At 44.1% G+C, this 24,414-nt stretch overlaps 1 protein-coding gene across 1 annotated transcript; it reads left to right on the forward strand.

Annotated features, from left to right (window-relative positions):
• The first annotated feature begins 2,966 nt into the window (after positions 1 to 2,966).
• LOC133459404 (vasodilator-stimulated phosphoprotein-like) lies at positions 2,967 to 23,871 on the forward strand. The gene is made up of 13 exons (XM_061739298.1): positions 2,967 to 3,021; positions 8,453 to 8,624; positions 12,648 to 12,828; positions 12,910 to 12,949; positions 14,765 to 15,053; positions 15,149 to 15,252; positions 16,705 to 16,756; positions 16,870 to 16,903; positions 17,854 to 17,893; positions 19,243 to 19,299; positions 23,027 to 23,093; positions 23,200 to 23,257; positions 23,549 to 23,871. Exons 1-13 carry the CDS (start codon positions 3,017 to 3,019, stop codon positions 23,593 to 23,595), a joined length of 1,146 nt encoding a protein of 381 aa, XP_061595282.1. The 5' UTR covers positions 2,967 to 3,016; the 3' UTR covers positions 23,596 to 23,871.
• Positions 23,872 to 24,414: the final 543 nt, after the last annotated feature.

Genomic DNA, 24,414 nt, shown 5'->3' on the forward strand with positions numbered 1-24,414 from the left:
ATTAATGAATAATTAAGACAAATCTACCTCCATAATTTACGAGCTCCTGACTGTCAAACATCCCTGATGCATGTTTATAGCTAAAGATGTGGATTTAAATGACTTCAAATATTATATTATGATGAAGAAGACAAAAACGGTCTCAAAGAAATGTGGATAAATGTGTTGATGTCCAGTTAAACGGATAAAATACATAAATGGTCACTGAAATAAGAGAAGACTGACTGATGCCGAGTCATTTCTGTGACCAATGTGTGTTTTTCTTTAATTGAAAAACCAAAGTTACACGCTTCTAGGGTTTGTCCCCTTTCTAATCTTAACTTTCCTGATCAATAAAATGTATTAATCCAAATATTGTACAATTTGAGAGGCAGGTTTACCGTTTATTAGTCCTAGTCAAGTTTACCCGGAGCTTCAGGAGCTGCGTGCTTCCCCCTGCCTGTGCCCCCCCCGCCCCTCTGGTCATCCCGCTGCGGCTTCCACCTGCCTGCTGTCCCCCCCCCACCCCGGTCATCCCGCTGATCCCGCTGCTGCTTCCACCTGCCTGCGCCAAGATCCTGGAGACACTTATGTTGTATTAGACGCTATACAAATAAAATTGAAAATTGAAAACATTTACAGAAAACTGTGTTTCCTGCAGTAAACATGCTAGCATGCTACATGCTAAACCTCATGTTACTTCCTGATGTTCATCAACTCTGTTTGACCTGAAAATGGCAGGAAATGACGGGAGAGAGTTTAACTAACAACCTTTATTAGATTAGATAAAATCTCATGTTATTCTTGTGTTAAACTGATTGTTCCTCAGTTTCTATCTGTGGAGATAAAGTGTCAAACTGATTTCTGTTTCTCCTCCCAGACAGAGTTTTGTATGTTAGAGTTAATGGAACAACAGAGACAGAAGCGTCTGCGTCGGCAGCAGAATGAGGAAACGCTGCGGCCGCTACAGACGAGAGTTTGAGCTTTTTACCAGCACACTGATACAAGTACTGTGGCTGATCCACTTAACAAAAAATAACTCAACTTTTTGCATGAGATTAACATGTAGATCGAGAAAGATTAGTCTTTGTATAAACTAATTAATTTTGTAATGTAAATAATACATTTTGCAAGTTCAGTCAATTTAATTGTGTTAAGTTTAATTAAGTTGACTTTACTTGCAAATGAATTTTGTACATACTAAGAATTAAGTAGTTTATACCAAGACTAGTCTTTCTTGATCTACATAAAAATCTCATGCGAAAAAGTTGCCTTAATTTTTTTTTAAGTAGATCAAGCCAGATATTTTTTACTGTGGTTTCTACTTAAACAAATAAAGCATGTTTCATCTAAACGTTGGTCAATCTGCCCAATAGATTAAAATAGTTAAAGGAAAAGTAAATATGTTGTTTGTGTGTAAATGAAAAGATCACTGGGATTAATTACAGAAATACTGCTGGTTAAGGAAAAAAAGCTTCTGGTTTTTTGAACAAATGCAGAAACTAGATGTTTTCATGTAAAGCAACAAACTTCATTTGTAATTGTTAATATCACAGTTTTAAATATGTTATTTTTACCCACGCTTAGGTTTATTGTTTTCAGTGACGTCTAACCTGGTTCTGCTGCTCAAACTGAAAAACCACTTCTGCATCTGAGAGTTTGTTCATTGTGTTCCCACAGACGAAACGCTCAGCAACTTCCTGTTTCTGCAGGACGCAAACGTTCAGATGTGGCTTCAGTCTGCAGAGAGACGTAACCGTGGTAACCGTGGCAACTTCTGAAGAAGAGCAATTTAGATCACAGCATTTTTAATAACTACAGACCTGTATCCAACTTACCCTTTTTAAGTAAGATTTTAGAAAAGCTGGTTTTTAACCAAGTAAATTATTTTTTAATAAGAAACAATATTTCAGAGAAATTTCAGTCTGGCTTTAGGATGAACCACAGCACCGAGACAGCCCTTTTAAAGATTTTAAATGACATCAGGTGCAATTTAGATAACCGCAAACTGACAGTCTTGGTTCTACTGGATCTTAGTGCCGCCTTCGATACAGTAGACCATCACATTTTATTAAACAGACTGAAGCACCTGGTGGGCCTCTCTGGTGCTGTTTTTAACTGGTTCCGCTCCTATCTCACAGATCGATCTTTCTTTGTAAGTTTGGATACATGTTCCTCCAGAATGCATGAAATTAAGTGTGGGGTCCCCCAAGGGTCAATTTTAGGTCCGCTTCTTTTTAATCTGTACATGCTTCCCTTGGGGGACGTCATCAGGAGACACGGCATCAGCTTCCACAGCTACGCTGACGACACACAGCTGTACATCGCCGTGTCTCCTGATGACACAGGGCCACTTGATGCCCTTTTTAACTGTATTTTAGATATTAAGTCATGGATGGCAGAAAATTTCCTACAGCTCAACCAGGACAAAACAGAAGTTTTAGTTATTGGTCCTGAAGGCCAGAGAGAGAAACTATATATATATATATATATATATATATATATATATATATATATATGCCTTAGGTTCTTACCAACATGGTATTATCCATTAATATATATGCAGACAAAAAATAAAAAATAAAATAAAATAACACAAAATAGATGTCGTCAAACACAGATAGTCGTTTTCTTTTTTGATTCAGAGAAAAAACAATAATATGACAATGGTGCTAAAAAGAGAGAGAAAAAATAGTAAACCCACCTAACTTAACAATTATCATAATATTCCTTTATCAGACTGGCTTTTATTATTCTTTTAAACGTGTGTCGGAGGGAAAGCTTTTATTCTTCTTTTAAACGGAGGGGAAACAGACAGAAATCAGAGTTTGACGGGTTTGAACCTCAGACTTTACGAGAGCGAGTGAAACAGACAACAGGAAGACAGAAACAGGAAATCAGCCTGCAGACGAAGAGAGGAAGAGGTGTTGGTGTCATGAGAACGGAGAGGTCGTTAGACGACGAGAACGAGGCCGAGGACACCTGAGGACGGCAGAGACGTCCACCTGAGGAGACACGTGTGGACTACAGCTTAACAATGAGGTGAGTCAGTTCCTCCTGCCAGGAGAATCAGAATCAGACTCAGAATCATCTTTATTGGCCAAGTTTGAACTTTGTCCAACAAGGAATTTGACTCTGGTTATTTTGCTTTAAAAAGTAGCAACAGTAAATAACAAATGTGGCACTTATTAACATATATACAATTAAAAAAGTGAAAGGTGCGCAGTGTGAGGTAGACGTGGTAATGACGGCTCTAAATAACATATGTACCATTTTTTTTAAGTGAAAGCTGCAGCAGGTGCAGAATGAGACATGATTGTTGTTGGAAGGTGCATTGTTACAGCGTGTGATAGTTATTATAATTACTGCTATTATTGTCCTGGGTGTGAGGGGTCTGCAGAGATGCTACAGGCCCGTTTCCTGGTCCTGGTTCCTGGTCCTGGACCGGTACCGGTCCAGATGATAGATGGAGGTTAGTCCCAGTTGTCTCTGCAGACCTGATGGTCCGTTGCAGTCTGTTCTGACTAGTCTGAACCAGATCTGAACCAGACAGAGATGGACGTGCAGAGAACAGACTGTATGATGGAGAGTATAACGTGATCAGCAGCTGCTGCAGGTTAAACTTCCTGAGCTGCTGCAGGAAGTACAACCCGTAGCGAATCTGCTGAGTCACTACGGGCTGCCAGATAATAATAATAATAATAATGACTTGGATTTATTTAGCTCCTTCTAGGCACCCAGAGCTTTACAGAAATCATTATTCATCCATACACATTCTCTCTGGTGGTGGTAGCTACATTTGTAGCCACAGCTGCCCTGGGGCAGACTGACAGAAGCGTGGCTGCCATATCGTGCCTAACGGCCCCTCCGACCACCACCAACATTCATACACATTCACACGGGGCAAGGTGGGTAAGGTGTCTTGACCACGACAGCAAACTGGGACAGAGCGGGATTCGAACCGCTGACCTTCCGATCATTGGACGACCCGCTCTACCACCTGAGCTACTGCTGGTCCGTCCTCAGTCCTCAGACTGCTGAGATACTACGGGTTGACAGATCTGCTGGTCCGTCCTCTGCTGCCTTCGACACCGTCAACCACCACATCCTCCTCTCCTCACTCTCAAAGCTTCACATTTCAGGATCTGTCCTCTTATTACAGATCACATGAGCTGGCAGCAGGTGTGCCACAGGGATCGGTGCTGGGCCCTCTTCTCTTTTCACTATACACCTCGTTACCAGGGGAAATCATCAGCTCTCATGGCCTCTCCTACCACCTCTATGCTGATGACACCCAGCTCTTCCTCTCCTACCACCTCTATGCTGATGACACCCAGCTCTTCCTCTCCTACCACCTCTATGCTGATGACACCCAGCTCTTCCTCTCCTTCTCCTACCACCTCTATGCTGATGACACCCAGCTCTTCCTCTCCTTCTCCTACCACCTCTATGCTGATGACACCCAGCTCTTCCTCTCCTTCTCCTACCACCTCTATGCTGATGACACCCAGCTCTTCCTCTCCTACCTCCTCTATGCTGATGACACCCAGCTCTTCCTCTCCTTCTCCTACCACCTCTATGCTGATGACACCCAGCTCTTCCTCTCCTTCTCCTACCACCTCTATGCTGATGACACCCAGCTCTTCCTCTCCTACCACCTCTATGCTGATGACACCCAGCTCTTCCTCTCCTACCACCTCTATGCTGATGACACCCAGCTCTTCCTCTCCTACCACCTCTATGCTGATGACACCCAGCTCTTCCTCTCCTACCACCTCTATGCTGATGACACCCAGCTCTTCCTCTCCTACCACCTCTATGCTGATGACACCCAGCTCTTCCTCTCCTTCTCCTACCACCTCTATGCTGATGACACCCAGCTCTTCCTCTCCTTCTCCTACCACCTCTATGCTGATGACACCCAGCTCTTCCTCTCCTACCACCTCTATGCTGATGACACCCAGCTCTTCCTCTCCTTCTCCTACCACCTCTATGCTGATGACACCCAGCTCTTCCTCTCCTTCTCCTACCACCTCAATGCTGATGACACCCAGCTCTTCCTCTCCTACCACCTCTATGCTGATGACACCCAGCTCTTCCTCTCCTTCTCCTACCACCTCTATGCTGATGACACCCAGCTCTTCCTCTCCTACCACCTCTATGCTGATGACACCCAGCTCTTCCTCTCCTACCACCTCTATACTGATGACACCCAGCTCTTCCTCTTCTACCACCTCTATGCTGATGACACCCAGCTCTTCCTCTCCTTCTCCTACCACCTCTATGCTGATGACACCCAGCTCTTCCTCTCCTACCACCTCTATGCTGATGACACCCAGCTCTTCCTCTCCTACCACCTCTATGCTGATGACACCCAGCTCTTCCTCTCCTACCACCTCTATGCTGATGACACCCAGCTCTTCCTCTCCTTCTTCCTTCCCACCTGGTGACTTGGCCGTCTCAGTGCGAATATCCAGAGGTGTATAATCCAGGTGTATAATCCAGGTGTATAATCCAGGTGTATAATCCAGGTGTTTAATCCAGGTGTTTAATCCAGGTGTTTAATCCAGGTGCCATAAAGTAAAAACCCTGCTGTGTTTCTGGATCAGCCAGTACATTTAGAGCAGGTGTTTTCACTAAGGACCATCTACCTGCAGAGGAGCAGGTTTAATGATGGTTGGAACAACTGCTGGACAGGATTTTTACTTTATGGCACCTGGATTATCAGAATCAGAATTAGAATCAGAATCAGCTTTATTGGCCAGGTTCGAACATTGTCCAACAAGGAATTTGACTCTGGTAGTTTTGCTCTCTATGGTATTAAAGGTGAACAATAAAGGTGAACAATAAACAAATGAACAATAGACAGATGTGGAATTTCTATGTACAAAAATTATAAACATTTTAAGGTGCAGCAGTTTGAGGTAGTGAGAATAAGTATGACCTATTTACAATTTCTACAGACAAGAATTATGCAGAAAATACAAGATAAAAAATTTAAATTGTACAATTTATACACCTGGATTATACACCTCTGCGAATATTGGCCTCTTTCTGATACAGTATCTCTGCTTGGATGAAGGACCGTCACCTTCAGCTAAATCTGTCCAAAATTGAGCTCATCGTTTGTCCAGCCAGTCATTCATTACCTCCTCAGATAATCAGATTCCACCACACTTGTGCCCACGTCTTCTGCCAAGAATCTTGGTGTTATGTTAGACAGCCAGCTGACCTTTAAGGAGCATGTTGCCTCGGTTTCCCGGTCTTGCCGGTTCTCTCTCTACAACATCAGGAAAATCAAACTCTACCTGACAGAACATACGACACAACTCTTGGTTCAGGCTCTGGTCGTGTCACGTATTGACTACTGTAGTTCCTTGTTGGTCGGCATTCCTGCTGCTCAGTTAAACCTCTGCTCCCTAAACAGTGTCTCATTGAGACGACCGTCCCTGGTGTCCAACGGTGTGTCATTGAGAGACCGTCCATGGTGTCCCAAAGGTTCAGATCTGCTCGGAGCCGTTCAGAGGTCAAACTTCCTCTAAACTTCAGTGACCTAATTCTGACTTCCCTTCCGTAAGTCAGATAAGATCTGAGAAGTGCGTCTGCAGTTCAAACATGCATAGCTTTGATATTCTCTGATCAGTTTCAGGCTCGTTTATGTAAATCAGTCTGATTTAAATCTAATATGTGAACTTTAGTGAGTTATCAGAGCAAACATGTAGGATTGTCTATTAATGTGGCGCTGATGAAGAATGACGTAAACACAGGTTTATACAAAAAAACTGAATTCAAGAATGGCATTTGTGTACAAGACTGCACTTATACAGCGTATGCAGTATGTAGCATGTATGTAGCATGTATGTAGAAAGTAGCATGTAGTATGTATGTAGTATGTAGCATTTATGTAGAGATGTAGTTATGTAAAGATAAAGGCCGTGAGAATCTTGCCATCAAGATCTACCGATGAGGTGTGAACTTCAGGCAGGAAGTCTGGCGAGACGAGAAGAGACGACTAGCTTAAAACCGGTTCACACAGGATGTGTGGTCGGACTAAATGAGTCTCGGCAGAGAACGACCTTCGGTCTGGTTCAGACGACCTTCAGTCTGGTTCAGACAGTTATAGTCAGTAGTCATAGTTGCTGCTATAGAACAAGACTATAATAGTTAGTCTCAAATATAGCTTGGTGGTAGATATGCTGCTATAGGCTTATGCTGCAGGGGGGACCGACATGATCCGCTGGGCGGTGCCTCTGACCCTTCTTCTCCTCTCCTCTTCCCTTTCTCTCTTCTCCATTACCATTTTTATTTATTATAAATATCTCATAGCTATCGTTTTTGTCCATCGTTCCTGTAGTTTCTTGTAGTTTCCCCCCTTTTTTCTCTTTTGTGCATGTTTGCAGGCCGGAGCCTCGGGAGCTGCGTGCTGGCCTGCGTTCCCGGTCCAGGTCCCACCCCCCATCCCCGGTCATCCCGTTGCTGCTTCCACCCGCCTGCGCCCCCCCCCCCCTGAACCTTGAACTGTTGATCTGAGCTCTGCATAAGAATAGCAGTGAATTAAAGCATGTGTGCTGTGAAAAGTCATGGTCCAATTATAGAACCCTGTGGGACTCCGAGGCCGACTCTGTTGTATGAAGACTCCGCGGTCACATGAAGAAACATGGATCTCTGTTGTTCCTTTGAGTCACATCATGTTTTAACTAGGTATTTTTTGGTACTGGTTCCTAAATGATACCAGAGTACCGATAAAATTTCTGGACAAACGATACTGTTATCAGTGTTTTTTTTTCAAAGAGAGTCTACCCAGAGCAACATAACTGTCGCATTATGTCAGGGTAATATGTCAACCGTCAGAGCTAAGCGATCGAAGATCTGGGCTCACTTTATCAAACGTAATGAATGCAATATATGCCAGAAAGAGGTTGCGCCGTTGCAGTTGGCTAAAAGTATAAAGATTTCGGCGTGTTTGACTGCCTAAACAACGCAGCTAAAGTTAGCAGCCCAGCTAACAATGCCTTAGACTCTGACGCAGCTTCGTCATCATCAAGTCAAGGTGAGATTATGAATCATTAAGTTAGTAGTTAATTTACTAAGGAGAATGTTTGTGGATTATAACTGGAGACGAGACATGGAGCGCGTTTGCTTCAAGAGACATCAACAACACAGCACTTCCTGCTTCTCAGTCAGGCCGTACCTAGGGGGGGTGGGAACTACCATTATAACACAATCCCATAACAGAGAATGCATTATCAATTTTAGCACCGCTGATTTATGTTACGTTTTATACACTAAATTACTTGTGGTATCGATAAGAATATCAATAAATATCGGTACCAATAAGGAGTATCGTATTGGTATCGATAAATTCCTAATGATACACATCCCTAGTCCTAACCGGGTCGTTTCCTTCTGCAGCGAGTCCAGCGTCTGTTTCTAACCGGGTCGTTGTTTCTAACCGGGTCATTTCCTCCTGCAGCGAGTCCAGCGTCTGCCAGGTGAGGGCGATGGTCATGCTGTACGACGACACCAACAAACGTTGGGTTCCGGCGGCGTCAGACACTCCTCAGCTCAGCCGGGTCCACATCTACCACAACCCGACCAGCAACGCCTCCAGGGTGGTGGGAAGAAAACTGCAGGCCGACCAGCAGGTGAGAACCTAAACCCGGGCCAATCAGTACCAGGTAGGAACAGGTCCACTCCGAAAACAGTGGAGGAAGGCGAGTAAGGAGGAGAAGGACGGCCTGAAGCCACTGTGGGACGAGGTGAGGAAAGATCTTTCCGGCCTACAGAGGGCAGAGAGCATTCGCAAACGCAGAAGGCGGAAGGAGAAAGAGAGGAGTAACTTCTTCAAAAACCCCTTCAAGCATGCGAGCCGGCTGCTAGCCTGTTGCTGCACGGAGCCCCAGCCTCGCCCCGTCCAGCCCATATCCGGTGCACACTCACTCCAAAATTTACAAAACTAAGTCATTTACGAATCTTACAAATCTTGTACAAACCAAAGGTCTATTAGATCCTATCCAGTAAAGTATTTAGTCAAAAAAAAAATTATTATACCAGTAAATATCCACAAACAGCCTCTCCATCTTGACCGTCGCCGGAGAAGCACATGTTATTATTTGTTTACAGGCGGGAGACGGGAGAGCGCGATGCTAAAATGGAGCGGACGCTCTACATTGATTGACAGGTCATCCAGCCAATCAGGAGCCTCCTGTCCCCTCATAGTGAATGAGCCTGTGTTGTGGCGGGACGAGCACGTCCGGCTTTTGTCATGAGAAAAACCTCGGCAATTGCAGCAATCGCCCAGAAGATGGTGCAGTTGTATAGCTAATGAAATGCTGAACACAACGATATATATATATGTACGTGGTAAATTCAACGGTTCAAATGTTATGTCCATGGGACATAATTGTTATAATAAAACTCTTAGGGCCCGATTTACTAAAGGTTTGCGTGTGTAAAAACATGTGCAAACTTGACAGCACCCGCAAAGCAAAGTGCCAGCTGATCTACTAACAGCGTGCAAAGACGACTGCGTCTCTGAAATGAGCAAAATAGCACACGCTATTCATTTAGTACTTTTGCCCTGATGAATAATCAATATGGGGCGTACCCGCCAGAAATCGCTAAATACTGGGAGGGGAAAATGCAAATATGTCCATTTACCACCCGCAATGAGATTTACCAAGCCTGAAAGTTTTTGCGGGGATTGTGATTGCATCTGTATTTAATACGTTCGAAAGGAAGGTGCTAATCTGCCCAGCATTACGCAGGGATGCTTGTTGGTGCCTGATTTGAGGACTGGGGTGGGGATGGCTCAACTTGTGGTGAGGATTCTCCACATGCAAAAGGAGAAATATTTTATTTGAATGTTAAATCGAGTATTATTCAGCAAAAGGTTGCCACAGGAGGCACATTCATTTTTTTATTTGTGATAATAAATAAATCACGTGTTTTCATGGAGAAAAAAGTGTTTCTTATTGTGCGCCTATACTTGTTCTGCAGTTGTCATACCCCGGTGTTGTGCCGTATTCAGCACCCCTGCCGTGAAAAGCACCCCCTCGTCTGACAAAAATGATATTCTCATTCCGTGTCACGTTCTGTTTAGCGTCCAGTTTTGTGTTAATGATTCATGTTTAAATGCGCTCATGGATTCCACAATAGTCATACTTTCCCACAATAACAAAAATCGGGTAAATGGTTATTGATGTCATTAATTAATAGCCTGCTTACTGTGTTGTCTTCCATAATATTTGTAAATATATATAATATAAACTCCTAAGTATGTGTTTGTGTGAGTGTGTATATATAAATATATTGAAGTGTCAGTGTGTTGTTTTTTTTCTTGGTCTACTTATCATTGAATATACGAGGGGGTGCTTTTCACGGCAGGGGTGCTGAATACAGCACAACAATTTGCCTCGTCCACTAATATCTCTATCTCCAACTCGTCAAATTTCATTTTGCGCTCGCAAAAGACGCGCAACACCTCATTTAAATACTGCTGTTTGCACCTGTTATCAATTGCGCATGCAATCTTAGTTGATCACCCGCAAAACACACAACAACAGCACGTGCAAACTTTTTCAGTGCACATGCAATTTAGTACTTTTTATTTAGGATCTTAGTAAATCGGACCCTTAGTCTTACAAAAACATGTGTAAAATACTCATTTTTTGTGGTATTGTTATCAAATTTGAACTTGCATTAGATAAGGCTTCAGGCTGTGTCTCAGTGTGTTTTGGAGCTAATAAGTCACAGATTCTCTCATCTGCAGACATCTGATTACAAAACAAATTTCCAGCTGAAATAGAAACCTTCTATTTCAGTGTGTTGGGGGAAGAACTTCATAGTGTTACCTTTCAAAAGAGACCAAAACCATCCATGAACTTCAAACGGTTCAAGAACAGCTTTCAATTTACTTTGGGTACGCCTTGGATAGGCGTTTTGGGCGACTTTTACAAGTGCGGGAACAGGCTAGAGGACAAGAGGAGCACAAAAAACTGGACATTACCAAAGCTGAGCTGGAGAACTACATCAAGGAGCAGTACAGAGATCCAGCGAAGTCAACTCCGCTGGGATCCCCTGGTTATGTTCCTCGCCCAGCTCCCCCAGCCGTCCTTTTTGACGCTGCCCTCCCCAAACTCAGCGAGGTAGCAGAAGTGGTCTGGAAGGCAACAGCAGCCTCAGCCCCGGGCCCTAATTGTGACAGGCTCACAAGGGGGAACCCAAGAGCGAGACAGTGGTGGAGTGAAGAAATTTATTTTAGGGAAGGGGGAAAAAGGGGGTCCGGTGGGGGCAGAGGTGGTTGCTGGCACGGGGAATGGCTGGCGTGGGGAGGAGAGGATGATGGAGGACTGAGTGGAAGCCAGGGGTAGCTTGGAGCTGGAAGGTGGCTAGGAGAACAGGCTGGTTGGTATGGATGATAATGGTCCTGGGGAACAGCAGAAAAGGCAGTCAGTAACAAGATCAAAAAATAGCAAGAAGATTTCACGAGGGTTTTCACTGGGATCGGCCTGAAGTGTGCACCACGGAGGTTTGACAACAATCTGGCGAGGAGTGGTGGAAAAGCCAGTGTAGATATACTGCAGTGGAGATGAGCTGATGGCAGGCAGGTGTGGAGGAATCCAGGAGCTGAGTGTGAGTGGCAGATGACCACACCCACACACAAAACAAAACACAGGGAGTGACACAAGGAAACACAAGGGAGGGGAGAACACAGGGAAACACAGGTGAAGAGGGAGGTGCACCCATGGCTGTAACACTAATGGTATACCGTACAAGCTGTACAAGTACTGCCCAGTACTAATAATAATAATAATAATGCATTTAACTTGTAACGCACTTTCCATTCAATGAATCTCAAAGTGCTACACTTAGACCATTATTCATTCATACACATTCTCTCTGGTGGTGGTAGCTACGTTTTGTAGCCACAGCTGCCCTGGGGCAGACTGACAGAAGCGTGGCTGCCATTCCGCGCCAAACGGCCCCTCCGACCACCACCAACATTCATACACATTCACACGGGGCAAGCTGGGTAAGGTGTCTTGCCAAAGGACACTACGACAGTAACCGGGATGGAGCGGGATTCGAACCGCCGACCTTCGGATCATTGGACAATCCGCTCTACCACCTGAGCTACTGCCGCCCCTGGTACTGGTACTGGTCCTGAGACACCTATGGAACCTGCTGAGAGTGGCTTGGAAGAACCAAGTCATCCCTTCAGAGTGGCAAAGAGCAGCTCGCAGGCGGCCTGGCCAGGGTCAATCGAAGTCAACTTCCCTGGAAGTACAAAGTTTGGTGCTACCAGTTCATGCTGTACCAACGGGTCATGTGGCCACTGAAGAAGAGTGGAATCTCCTCCTCAGTGGTAAGCAAGATGGACGGGCTGGCAAACTCCTTCATCAGGAAGTGGCTGGGACTACCAAAATGCCTTTCAGACGTAGACATCTTTGGTAGGAACACGCTACAACGATCTACAGCGATCCACCTGCCCATCGTCCGATGTCTGCAGTACAACCAGGCCACGGAGAACTTGCACCTTGTTTCCTGGTTGTTTCCTGCTTGTTTCCTCCTCTCACCCCCTTGTTTCCCGGTCATTTCCTCCTCTCCTCACCTTGTTTCCTGGTCATTTCCTCCTCTCTTCACCTTGTTTCCTGTTTGTTTCCTAGCTGGTGATCAACCTGCCGATCGTCCGAGGCCTCAGGTACAACCAGGCCACCGAGAACTTCCACCAGCTTCGGGACGTGAAGCAGGTTTGGGGCCTGAACTTCAGCAGTAAAGAGGAAGCCGCCACGTTCGCCGCCGCCATGACGCGAACGCTGGAGTCGCTCTCAGCGGTGCCGCCTGCAGGTAACAGGAGTCTTCTCTTCCTCCATTTCCTGCTCTGTTCCTTCCTAATCTCATTTCCTCGTTGTTGTTTTCTGCTTCCAGCCCAGAACGCACCACCGGCCCCCCAGGAGCCGCAGGGAAGGTGGGTGTCAACGTTTCTGATCTGTGGTTTGTTCCAGGCCAGTTGCTCCGTCGGTTAGCGAGTGACTAGCGTCTCTGTGGTTTACCAGCTAAGCTAGGACGTTTAAGTTTAACCAGGTGGTCTCGGCGTAACAAGAGCAGGTTCTTCTGCTCAACAGTCAACCTGTCGTCACGTACACCTGGTTTACCTAAGAAAAGGACGTATTCAAGGTAGTACACACAAGTACACAAGTACATGAGCTGGAACTCTGACTCTCGTGAAGAGTCACTTGTTTCAGGTTTAAAGGCGACATCTAGTCTATCTTTATTTATTATAAGTATCTCATAATCATCATTGTTGTCTATCGTTCTTGTAGTTTGTTGTGCTGGTCTGTGTCGTATTGTGCGTTTAAGGATTCCAGCAACAAGTTCTTAGAGCTTTAACTTGACTTTATTAACAGCTGATGACTCGTGATCAAGCTACCGAACATCACTTCATAACACGACTACTCCCGCCCCCCCCCCCCCCCCCCTTTCTCTTTTGTGCATGTTTGCAAGCCGGAGCTTCAGGAGTTTCATCCTGACTTGCAGTCCCCCTCTGATCATCCCACTGCTGCTTCCACCTGCCTGTATGGATGTCTGCTAGATGCTTGCTGATATCTTGCGCCCTCCGCGACCCCCTCAGTGTCTGCTGTTTACATCTGATTATATAGTCGTCCCTGTACTGCACCAGTTAGCTATTGTGTCTCTCCTTTCTCTGTTCTTCATTCTTTCTGTCTGTTTTCTCTTTTCCTGTCCAGCTGGTCTTCAGCAGGAGGTTCCTGGTCCTGGTCCAGGTCCAGGTCCAGGTCCTGGTCCTGGTCCTGGTCCTGGTCCTGGTCCTGGTCCTGGTCCTGGTCCAGGTCCAGGTCCAGATTTTCTTGCCACTGTTTGGCTTAAGGTTTTTCTCCCCCTAGGGGAGTTTTTACCCGCCATTGTTTATGTTATTTCTTTATGTTATTATGGTATCATTATATTTCGTTGGTCCTGTCTGATATGTGCTGTTCTGTTCCTTGTCCAGTTTTGTCTGCGATGTTATGTCTCTGTCTTTTTCCTCTGAAAAATGTTCTGTCTTCTGTACTGCTGTGGTGTTGCAGCTTCCACCTGCACCGTGAAACTAATTCCACCGGCCGAGCCGTGTGGCATAAGAGGAAGTTGACTTTACTTATGTTTATGTAATAATTGCTCGGGGGTTAATGTTCATGTTCTGGTCTCTGGAAACATCCTGGAGACTTCTGTTGGAATACACGCTATATAAATAAAATTGAATTTAATTTAATTTAATTGAATATCCTGGACAAAGACACTTCAGGTCACGTGACCCATTGGTTTGTGAACAGCAGTTTTGAAGCTCTTTTTCTCCATACGCGGTGCAGCCATCGAACCTGGGGAGCCGATGGGAACAGATCCAGGGTTTGAGTCCCAGCTCCCTCAGCTCCCTCGGAGTCCTACAGGATGGGGTACCAGGACCACGGAACGTGGTACCAGGACCATGGTGGTACCAGGACCGCAGAGCGGGGTACCAGGACCACGGAACATAGTACCAGGATCACGGACCGTGGTACCAGGACCGCGGGTCTCCACCGAGGAGGTGGAGCCTTGTTGGTTTCCTGAGCAACATATCTGCACCCCGTAAGAAGAAATCCGGGCTTCAAAACTGCTCTTCACAAACCAGTTGTAATGTTACGGTTCAATGGCCCCCTCTGGTGGTTCATGGGCGGTTTCCTTGTTTAGGTGCCACCGCAGGCGCTGAACCAGCAGCTACGACAGATTCTGACTCTCACCTGTTTGTGTTCAGGCCAACACCCCCTGGGCAACAGAACCAAGCGGCCCCCCGGGCCGCCCCCCCGACTGCTCCCTCCGCCCCCCCGGCGCCCCCCCCACCTCCAGGACCTCCCCCGCCCCCTTCTGGCGCAAGTCCACCCGGGCCTCCACCCCCACCTTCTGGAGGAGGTGGGGGGCCGCCACCTCCCCCACCCCCACCTCCACCCCCTCCTGCTGGGGGAGGAGGCGGAGGAGGCGGAGGAGGCGGAGGCAACAACCTCGCCGCGGCTCTGGCAGCAGCTAAACTCAAAAAAGCAGCGAAGGTAAGACCGGCGGCCGCGGTGCAGCGGTTTCGGGGGGTTCGGGACTTGCTCCTCTCACTTCCCTCACCCTGCTGCCGGTGTGTTTATGTTTCCAGGAGGACGGCGGAGCGGCGGCTCCGGCCCCCAAACCAGCACCCTCCTCCGGCGGGGGGGGAGGAGGCGGCCTGATGGGAGAAATGAGCGCCATCCTGGCCAGGAGGTTCGTCAGGAGTCGTGTTTGATCCTAGAACAGTGTCGTGCAAGTTCCTACTTCTCATGAACTAGTTCAAAGTGCCAGTGCCAATACCAGTGTTTGCATGAACAAGTTCACAACACGTTCATTTCTGTGAGAAAGTTGAACTGAACGCAACATATTTGCAGATAAAGAACTTGAACTTGTTCATTCTGCAGATCAGGAACTGAAATCTGAACTGTTTATGTTAGATTATGTGAGTTTCAGCTTCACTGTTTACCTCCAATTATTACGGAATACTTTTCACCACATTTAAATACTGGACGAGACGAAGACTTCACACTACATTACCCACGATGCAGTGCACACTATCCTACCATGGGGCTCCGTCTCCATGGCAACGGCGGCCCGAGCCCGTTGCATCTTTACATGACCAGTGAAGAGAGAGACGTTGCAGACGCAGCGTCAGTGAGACGTCAGATGATGATCCTGATCTTTATCTGCTGGAATTTTACACATCGTCTCCCAAAGAGTCCGACGGTAAAAATCTGACCTTTCTGTGACAACGACGTCTGAGAAAACCAGTCCGAGCGTCGGCCTCGTCAACTTCACATCTGAAACGTCATGTGGAGTTAAAGCATCCGTCCAGTGGGAGGAAATACCTGCAAGTCCTTGACAATCAAACAAAGTGATCAGGAAAGACCAAGAAGACCCAACAGCCCCAAACAAACGAACCAACGAACCAACCAAAGAACTAACAAATGAAAGAACGAACAAATGAACGAACCAACCAACCAACCAACCAACCAACCAATGAACCAACAAACGAAGGAAGGAACGAATGAACCAACCAACCAACCAACCAACGAACCAACGAACCAACCAACCAACGAACGAACTAACGAACTAACGAACTAACGAACTAACGAACTAACAAACTAACGAACTAACGAATTAACAAACAAATGAACCAACGAACCAAAGAACGAACCAACGAACCAACCAACGAACCAACGAACGAACGACAATCAAACAAAGTGATCAGGAAAGAACAAGAAGACCCAACAGCCCCAAACGACCCCAGTCCCACTGCTGTACCTTCAGGGTTGATTTACCTGCAACAGGTAGAAACACTGATAATGGACTACATTGTTGGAGATTTACAGCCTCTGAGTAAAGTTGAAAAGCCACTAGGACGATACATGATTGTTTACAGGGAACGGTTTTAGGATAGGGGGGCGTTTCATTCAAACTTCTCACATAAACACATTGAAATTAACTGAATTTGAACTGGTTCAAAGTGAAAAGGGTGAACTATGAACATGAACCATCTTTAAACGATGTGAACTGAACTCTGAACTAGTTCTGGAACTTGCACAACACTGTTATAGAAGACTGTTCCTGAGAGCGTGCACGTGTAGAGGCACGACCAGCTCCTCGTTGAGCCTAAAACAACATTTTAACGCCCGTCTCCAACAGGAAGAAAATGACCCTGGAACCGGCCGCCCCCCCGAAGGAGGACACCGCCACCGTAAGTGTCGTTGTTATGATGTCAATGGTGATGTCACTGATGATGTCACTGATGATGTCACTGATGTTCTGGTGCTTCACCTGATGGTGACGGCGGTTTGTCTCTTTCTGCAGGAACCAGACTCTTCAAAGCCGGCGGGACCAGCAGGTAAGCTAACCCACCGCCGCCCAGCAGGAAATGCTATGATTCTTGCGTTTCCACTGACATTAATTTATCCAGACAGTAAAACTCGGTATTTGATGATGTTTTACATTTCAAACCTGTGACACTTTCCTACAAAAGTAAAACTGTATGTACAGCAGCGACTGAAGTGAAATGAAGGAGATGAGAGAAAAATATGAAGTTTCATTCCGTCTCCAAAGTCCGTGGGGACGGAAGGATCACTGTGCTGTTTAAAAAATGTTAGTTAGCTAGCTAGTTCGTTCGTTCGTTCGTCCGTCCGTCCGTCCGTCCGTCTGTTCGTTCGTTTAAATTTTGGTCCTTTCGGAAATTCTTTGCATCTGCATCAGTGTCAGTCAGAATACATGGTCAAAAACAAAAAAACAACAATATACAAGACAATTCGACATAGAATGATTAAGTGCAGTTTAGTACAACACTATACAATAACATAACTTAACACAATGATCGAATAGCCGTTGCAAACCTTTTTTGTAGATGAAATCTGTATTCGAGTCCCATGACAGTTTCCTGTCAATCACTGTCCCTGGATATTTATATTCATTTACAACTTCAGTTGGATCAGCGTTGATAACTGTCTGCTGACGTCCCTCCTTTTGTTCTAAAATCAAAAATAATTGCTTTTATCTTCTTGGTGTTTAACTGAAGAAAATTAACCTTTGCACCAGTTTACAAACTCATCCACACATTTACGATATTTTGTCTCACTGTTATTCGTGATCAAACCAACTATCACAGCATCATCTGCAAATTTAACATTGAAAACATCATTTAAGTTAAGTTTACATACATTTGTGTAAAGGATAAACAGAAGTTGTAATGGGGGAGGAACCTGCAGCATTTACTCACAGACTGGAATCTGTGTATGTTTTTTACTCTTTCTATTCCCACTAAACAATAGTAAATGTTTTCCACAGACGTGAACCCGCTGAAGGACAGATCTGCCTCCCTACCGAGGTAAGAACCGGACCGTTAAATCAGATATCCAACATCTCAACAACATCTAAACGACATCTCAACAACATCTAAACGACATCTAAACGACATCTAAACGACATCTAAACAACATCTAAACAACATCTAAACGACATCTAAACAACATCTAAACGACATCTAAACCAGCAGCTGAATCACGTCTGGATGTTTTTTCAACACACGCTTTCTTTTACAGTGCAGTTTTACTTTAATTAATGGGTAAATATCAGGTAATTATTTCTGTACTTAATGAGGAAGTACCAGGTAATATTATGGAAACAACACACGCTTTCTTTTACAGTCCAGTTTCACTTTAATTAATGGGTAAATATCAGGTAATTATTTCTGTACTTAATGAGGAAGTACCAGGTAATATTATGGAAACAACACACGCTTTCTTTTACAGTCCAGTTTCACTTTAATTACTGAGTAAAACCAGGTAAAAATGTCTGTACTTATTGGGTAAATACTTAGGAAATAGATTTACTGGGCAAGTAACTACAAGGTAAGTACCTGGATTACCAGGTAAAACATGGTAACTATCAGGTTAATTACAAGGTCAATAGAGTCATTTACACCCTCGGGGGTTCATGCACCAATCCATTGATAATACATAAATCAATAATGAATGGGTAAATACCCGGTAGTTATCCATGAAACGTATAGTAAATACAAGGTAACTACATGGTCATTGAAGTGTAATTAGCTGGTAACTACCTCAAATATAGGTTAGAATTTCCTGGTAGTTTGCAGAAAAATACTTAGTAATTACCTGGTACTTACTTAGAAATAATTCATGTAATTTCAGAGTAATTACATGGTAAATTGACTGGTAGTTACCAATATTAACCTAGTAAATACCTGTAATTTCCCTCATAGTTCCATCTAATGTCTTTGTAATTACCTAGTAATGTTTAGTTTAAACAATCAGGTATTTACCATGTAAATACATGGTAAATACACATAATTACATGGTACAAGAAAATACGTAATAATTACCTAGTACTTACTGGGTAAATTACCCGGTAGTTACCATGTAATTACCTTGTAAATACAAGGTACTACTAGGTAATTACAGTGTAATTACCATGGTATTACCTGGTTATTACTGTACTGTAAAAGAAAGAGTTACCTGTTTTTCTGAACGTTTTTCTGGATGTTGGTTTTTCTGGATGTTTTTCTGGATGTTTTTCTGGATGTTTTTCTGGACGTTTTTCTGGACGTTTTTCTGGATGTGTTTCTGGATGTTTGTTTTTCTGGATGTTTTTCTGGACGTTTTTCTTGATTTTATTCTCGATGTGTTTCTGGATGTTTTTCTGGATGTTTTCCAGCAAACCCAAGTTCAGCAGCAGCAGTTCCAGCCCCGGGGGAAACGCTCCGTCCTCCAGGTACCGGCTCACCGCCGTTTGTTCTGTCCATTTCTGCTGCTTTGTCCAAAAATGCTAATGGTTTTCTGCCTTTGTAGAGCTACAATTTTACTGTGTTTTACTCCCTAAACCCCTAAACGTCTTTTCCCCCCAAGTGGTCCTTGGGGGGAAATAAAAAATTAAATAAAAAAATTTAAATAAAAAAAAAATGTAATAATAAAAAATATTTAAAAAAAGATGAAATAATAAATGTAATAATTAAAATTGTAATTGCAATAAAACTTTGAAACGGGTAGCATGGATTGATAGAACCCCTGTTACACCCAGGTTTTTACCCATCTATGGTTTTTAATCTGAAATGGGAACAAATTCAGCTACAAGAGAAATATTAAAGGAGCCGTCTGTAAGAAATGTCCAAAACTGGTACTGCAGTCACTTTCAAAATATTGTTGAGCGGCGTGTACCCTCCCCCTCCTCCCCCCGACCAGAGGTTGCCAGGTTTTTCATCCAACACGTTCGTAGCGGCTGCTGCGATAATTAGAGCCGAGCTGGCAACCCAGATGCCGAAACAATACTGACTTGGTGATTGGGAGATAGGTGGAGGGTGGAGCTTCAGAAACAATACTGACTTGGTGATTGGGAGATAGGTGGAGGGTGGAGCTTCAGAAACAATACTGACTTGGTGATTGGGAGATAGGTGGAGGGTGGAGCTTCAGAAACAATACTGACTTGGTGATTGGGAGATAGGTGGAGGGTGGAGCTTCAGAAACAATACTGACTTGGTGATTGGGAGATAGGTGGAGGGTGGAGCTTCAGAAACAATACTGACTTGGTGATTGGGAGATAGGTGGAGGGTGGAGCTTCAGAAACAATACTGACTTGGTGATTGGGAGATAGGTGGAGGGTGGAGCTTCAGAAACAATACTGACTTGGTGATTGGGAGATAGGTGGAGGGTGGAGCTTCAGAAACAATACTGACTTGGTGATTGGGAGATAGGTGGAGGGTGGAGCTTCAGAAACAATACTGACTTGGTGATTGGGAGATAGGTGGAGGGTGGAGCTTCAGAAACAATACTGACTTGGTGATTGGGAGATAGGTGGAGGGTGGAGCTTCAGAAACAATACTGACTTGGTGATTGGGAGATAGGTGGAGGGTGGAGCTTCAGAAACAATACTGACTTGGTGATTGGGAGATAGGTGGAGGGTGGAGCTTCAGAAACAATACTGACTTGGTGATTGGGAGATAGGTGGAGGGTGGAGCTTCAGAAACAATACTGACTTGGTGATTGGGAGATAGGTGGAGGGTGGAGCTTCAGAAACAATACTGACTTGGTGATTGGGAGATAGGTGGAGGGTGGAGCTTCAGAAACAATACTGACTTGGTGATTGGGAGATAGGTGGAGGGTGGAGCTTCAGAAACAATACTGACTTGGTGATTGGGAGATAGGTGGAGGGTGGAGCTTCAGAAACAATACTGACTTGGTGATTGGGAGATAGGTGGAGGGTGGAGCTTCAGAAACAATACTGACTTGGTGATTGGGAGATAGGTGGAGGGTGGAGCTTCAGAAACAATACTGACTTGGTGATTGGGAGATAGGTGGAGGGTGGAGCTTCAGAAACAATACTGACTTGGTGATTGGGAGATAGGTGGAGGGTGGAGCTTCAGAAACAATACTGACTTGGTGATTGGGAGATAGGTGGAGGGTGGAGCTTCAGAAACAATACTGACTTGGTGATTGGGAGATAGGTGGAGGGTGGAGCTTCAGAAACAATACTGACTTGGTGATTGGGAGATAGGTGGAGGGTGGAGCTTCAGAAACAATACTGACTTGGTGATTGGGAGATAGGTGGAGGGTGGAGCTTCAGAAACAATACTGACTTGGTGATTGGGAGATAGGTGGAGGGTGGAGCTTCAGAAACAATACTGACTTGGTGATTGGGAGATAGGTGGAGGGTGGAGCTTCAGAAACAATACTGACTTGGTGATTGGGAGATAGGTGGAGGGTGGAGCTTCAACATAAACATCAGTTGAGGGCTGCAACTCCTCTTTTTAAACTGGAATATCCTGGCTTGAGTGCTGTTGTCAGTGACATAAGTATTTGAAATGAACATGATTTTTAAATGTCTGTTGACATATCGGGGTCATTTTATGATTCGTTTTATTATTGCTCTTACATACAGCTCCTTTAAGTTGATTTACATTAATATTTTTTTTTTGATCAAGGTATTTTTATTTAGTTTTACAAGTTATAGTTTACAGTTTAACATAAGTTCAACAGGACACACAAGAAGAAAACAAAAAACCCATCGACCCCCCCCCCCCCCCCCCAAATACCAGACATATTCACAGTATGAAATACATAGTTCAGCATTCAGTGCTCATATAGCCAGATAACAAAAAACAAACAAATGGCAACAAAAGAGATACAATAGTAAAAGATGAATGGGGACAGCAACAGAGGTTTAGTGTACTATACTGTCTGCCTCCATATCTTCAACAAACATTAAGAAAGGCTGCCAAATGTTATAAAATTTTCTAGTAGACCCCCTTATTGTGTATCTGATCTTCTCCAACTTGATATGGTACATGATTTCCCGAACCCAATGACTGTATGTTGGAGGTGCTGGGTCTTTCCATTTCAGTAATATCAGTCTCCTAGCTAGGAGAGAGCAGAAAGCCACCATCATTCTTTCCCACTTCTCTAGCTGGGAGTCTATCTGAGGTACACCAAAAAGTGCAATGAATGGAGACGGTGCAAGCCTTTTTGCAAAGATCTTAGAAAAGGTCTCAAAGATGGGCTGCCAGAAAGCGCAGAGCTTTGGACACGTCCAGAACATGTGTAGGAGAGTGGCTGGATCTCGCCCGCCCCTATCACAAGTGGGGTCGATATCAGCACTGATCTTAGAGAGCTTTACTTTAGACCAGTGCAGACGATGTACAATTTTAAACTGAATGACAGCATGTCTAAGACAGATGGAAGATGAAAAAATTCCCTGTATTATTTTGTGCCAAGTGTCGTCCGTAATTTGCTGATTTAAATCTGTCTCCCATTTATTTTTGAGGAGGTCCAAAGGCATCAAGTTATGAGAATATAGTATTTCGTATATTGTGCTAATAGTTCGTTTTCTGACTAGTTTACAATCAATATTTACATTAATATTTAAAGTGATATAGTACTAAGTGATACTGCGTTTCATCTGCAGTGTAGGCCGACTAAAAGAAACAAAATAATCAAATAGATCATTCATAAACCATTTACTGTAAACACCTTATCTACTTTATTTTTGGTTTTAAATAAACTGCAACAACAACTCTAGTCTGTTAACATGATATTGTTTATGTAATAATATTAATTATTGTGTTTTTTATAATGTATGAATCATCACTCACACATAAAAAAATAATTTTATTTTCTATTTTATTTTATTTTTAACTCTTTGGGGCCCCCTAGTGGCCACAGGGCGTTATGCCTTGGACCGGCTCTGCTTTAGTCATATTTCTGCTATTTATCTTAATTTACTCTGCTCATTCAGTATTTATACTTTGTTTTAAACTTGCTGGAATTTCACCTTTCATTTATTTTATACAGCAGATTAATTCACATAAACCTACTAGTTGAGATGAATTAATTTTCAGATCAGATATAATTTATAAGAAGTATCATAAAAAGGTCTAATTTTTAAACAAAGAAAAGTCTGAAGGAGGTTTTTGTTCCTCTGAAGTCTCTGGTTCTGTTTCCTCCTGCAGGATGAAGGTGGTGAAGAAAAACTCTGAAGACGCTGAAGCTTCTGCTGATCTGGAACTGATCAAAAAGGTCTGGATCTTTGGTTTCTTTACGTTGGTCCGAACCTTTAAACGTTTAAAGCTGCTCAGATTTCTGTCAGTAAAGTAGAAGATAATCGAACTTCTGCTGTTTACAGGGAATCATCGAAGAAGTGAAGAAAGAAATGCACAAAGTGAAGGAAGAGATTATTACAGGTGAGTTTACGTCAGGAAAACTCCAGGGTGGTCGTTCTAGAATTAGAATTAGTTATTTACATGTCAGAATTAGTTATTGTTGGGTTCCTCTCTAGTAAAGTCCAGGGTGGTTCCTCTTTAGTAATCAGTTGTGTATCATCTGCGTAGAGGGTTAACCTGCTCTCTCTCTCGGTTTCCCGGTAATTTACCTGTCAGAATCAGTTATTTACTTGTCAGAATTAGTTATTTACCTGTCAGAATTAGTCATGTATCATCTGCGTAGAGGGTTAACCTTCTCTCTCTCTGTTCCAGCTCTGATTCAGGAGCTGCAGAAGTCGAACCTGCAACCCGAGAACTGATGAAGACTCTGGATGAAGATGATTCATCCACAGCTCAGGAAACCACTTTTACAGATTCAGTTTTAGGTTTTTAGGATCTGTGGATTCGTGGACTCGTCCTCAGTCTTGTGACTCATTTCTTCCTGATGATTTGAAATGATTTAATGCTGTGAAACTCTGTGAAACTCAGTGAAACTCAGTGAAACTCAGGGATCCATAAAAGCTTAGAAATGTCTCGTCTCTCCTCATTCGTCTCCATGGAAACACGTCTGTAATTTATCTGCTGTCAAACATCATAATAAAGCTTCTGCCTGTTCAACACATTCATGCTCCAAACGTGGGCCGTTGTCGGGAAACACGTGTGTTACGTTTCACATGGGATGTAAAGCTTTTAGGAATTAAAGTGTTTTTAATCCGAATTACCTCCATTTTCCGGAGGTCTTTAGGGTTTTACTTTGATACAAAACCAAAATGGGCCTGAAATCAAACCAGCCACGATTCGCTTTAACAAACATAAAACATTTACCTTTCAAGAATAACTGTCATTTTTAACTATACCTACATTTTCTAGAAATTCGGGGAAGTCGGGGAGGTGGGCCTGCCCAGCGGGCGGGGAGGTGGGCCTGCCCGGAGGGCAGGGCGGGGAGGTGGGCCTGCCCGGAGGGCGGGGAGGTGGGCCTGCCCGGCGGCAGCTCCGTCGTTTACTGTTCTGCTCGGCTGCAAAAGCCGGCATCATTTCCGAGGAGCCGCACGGCACGGAAAGTGGAAGAGTTGTCAGGAAGGTTTTGCAGATTTATACAATTATATTAAAACATTTACAGAGTTAAGCACACATTTTTC

This window comes from Cololabis saira, chromosome 14 (assembly GCF_033807715.1).
Source record: "Cololabis saira isolate AMF1-May2022 chromosome 14, fColSai1.1, whole genome shotgun sequence".
In the NCBI taxonomy this organism is placed as follows: Eukaryota; Metazoa; Chordata; class Actinopteri; order Beloniformes; family Belonidae; genus Cololabis; species Cololabis saira.

What these genes read in the sequence shown, in the direction of transcription:
- LOC133459404 (XM_061739298.1), top strand. An exon ending in GGAAACGCTCCGTCCTCCAG is followed by an intron (nt 19,300 to 23,026) that starts GTACCGGCTCAC and finishes TTCCTCCTGCAG; the next exon opens with GATGAAGGTGGTGAAGAAAA. An exon ending in ATCTGGAACTGATCAAAAAG is followed by an intron (nt 23,094 to 23,199) that starts GTCTGGATCTTT and finishes TGCTGTTTACAG; the next exon opens with GGAATCATCGAAGAAGTGAA.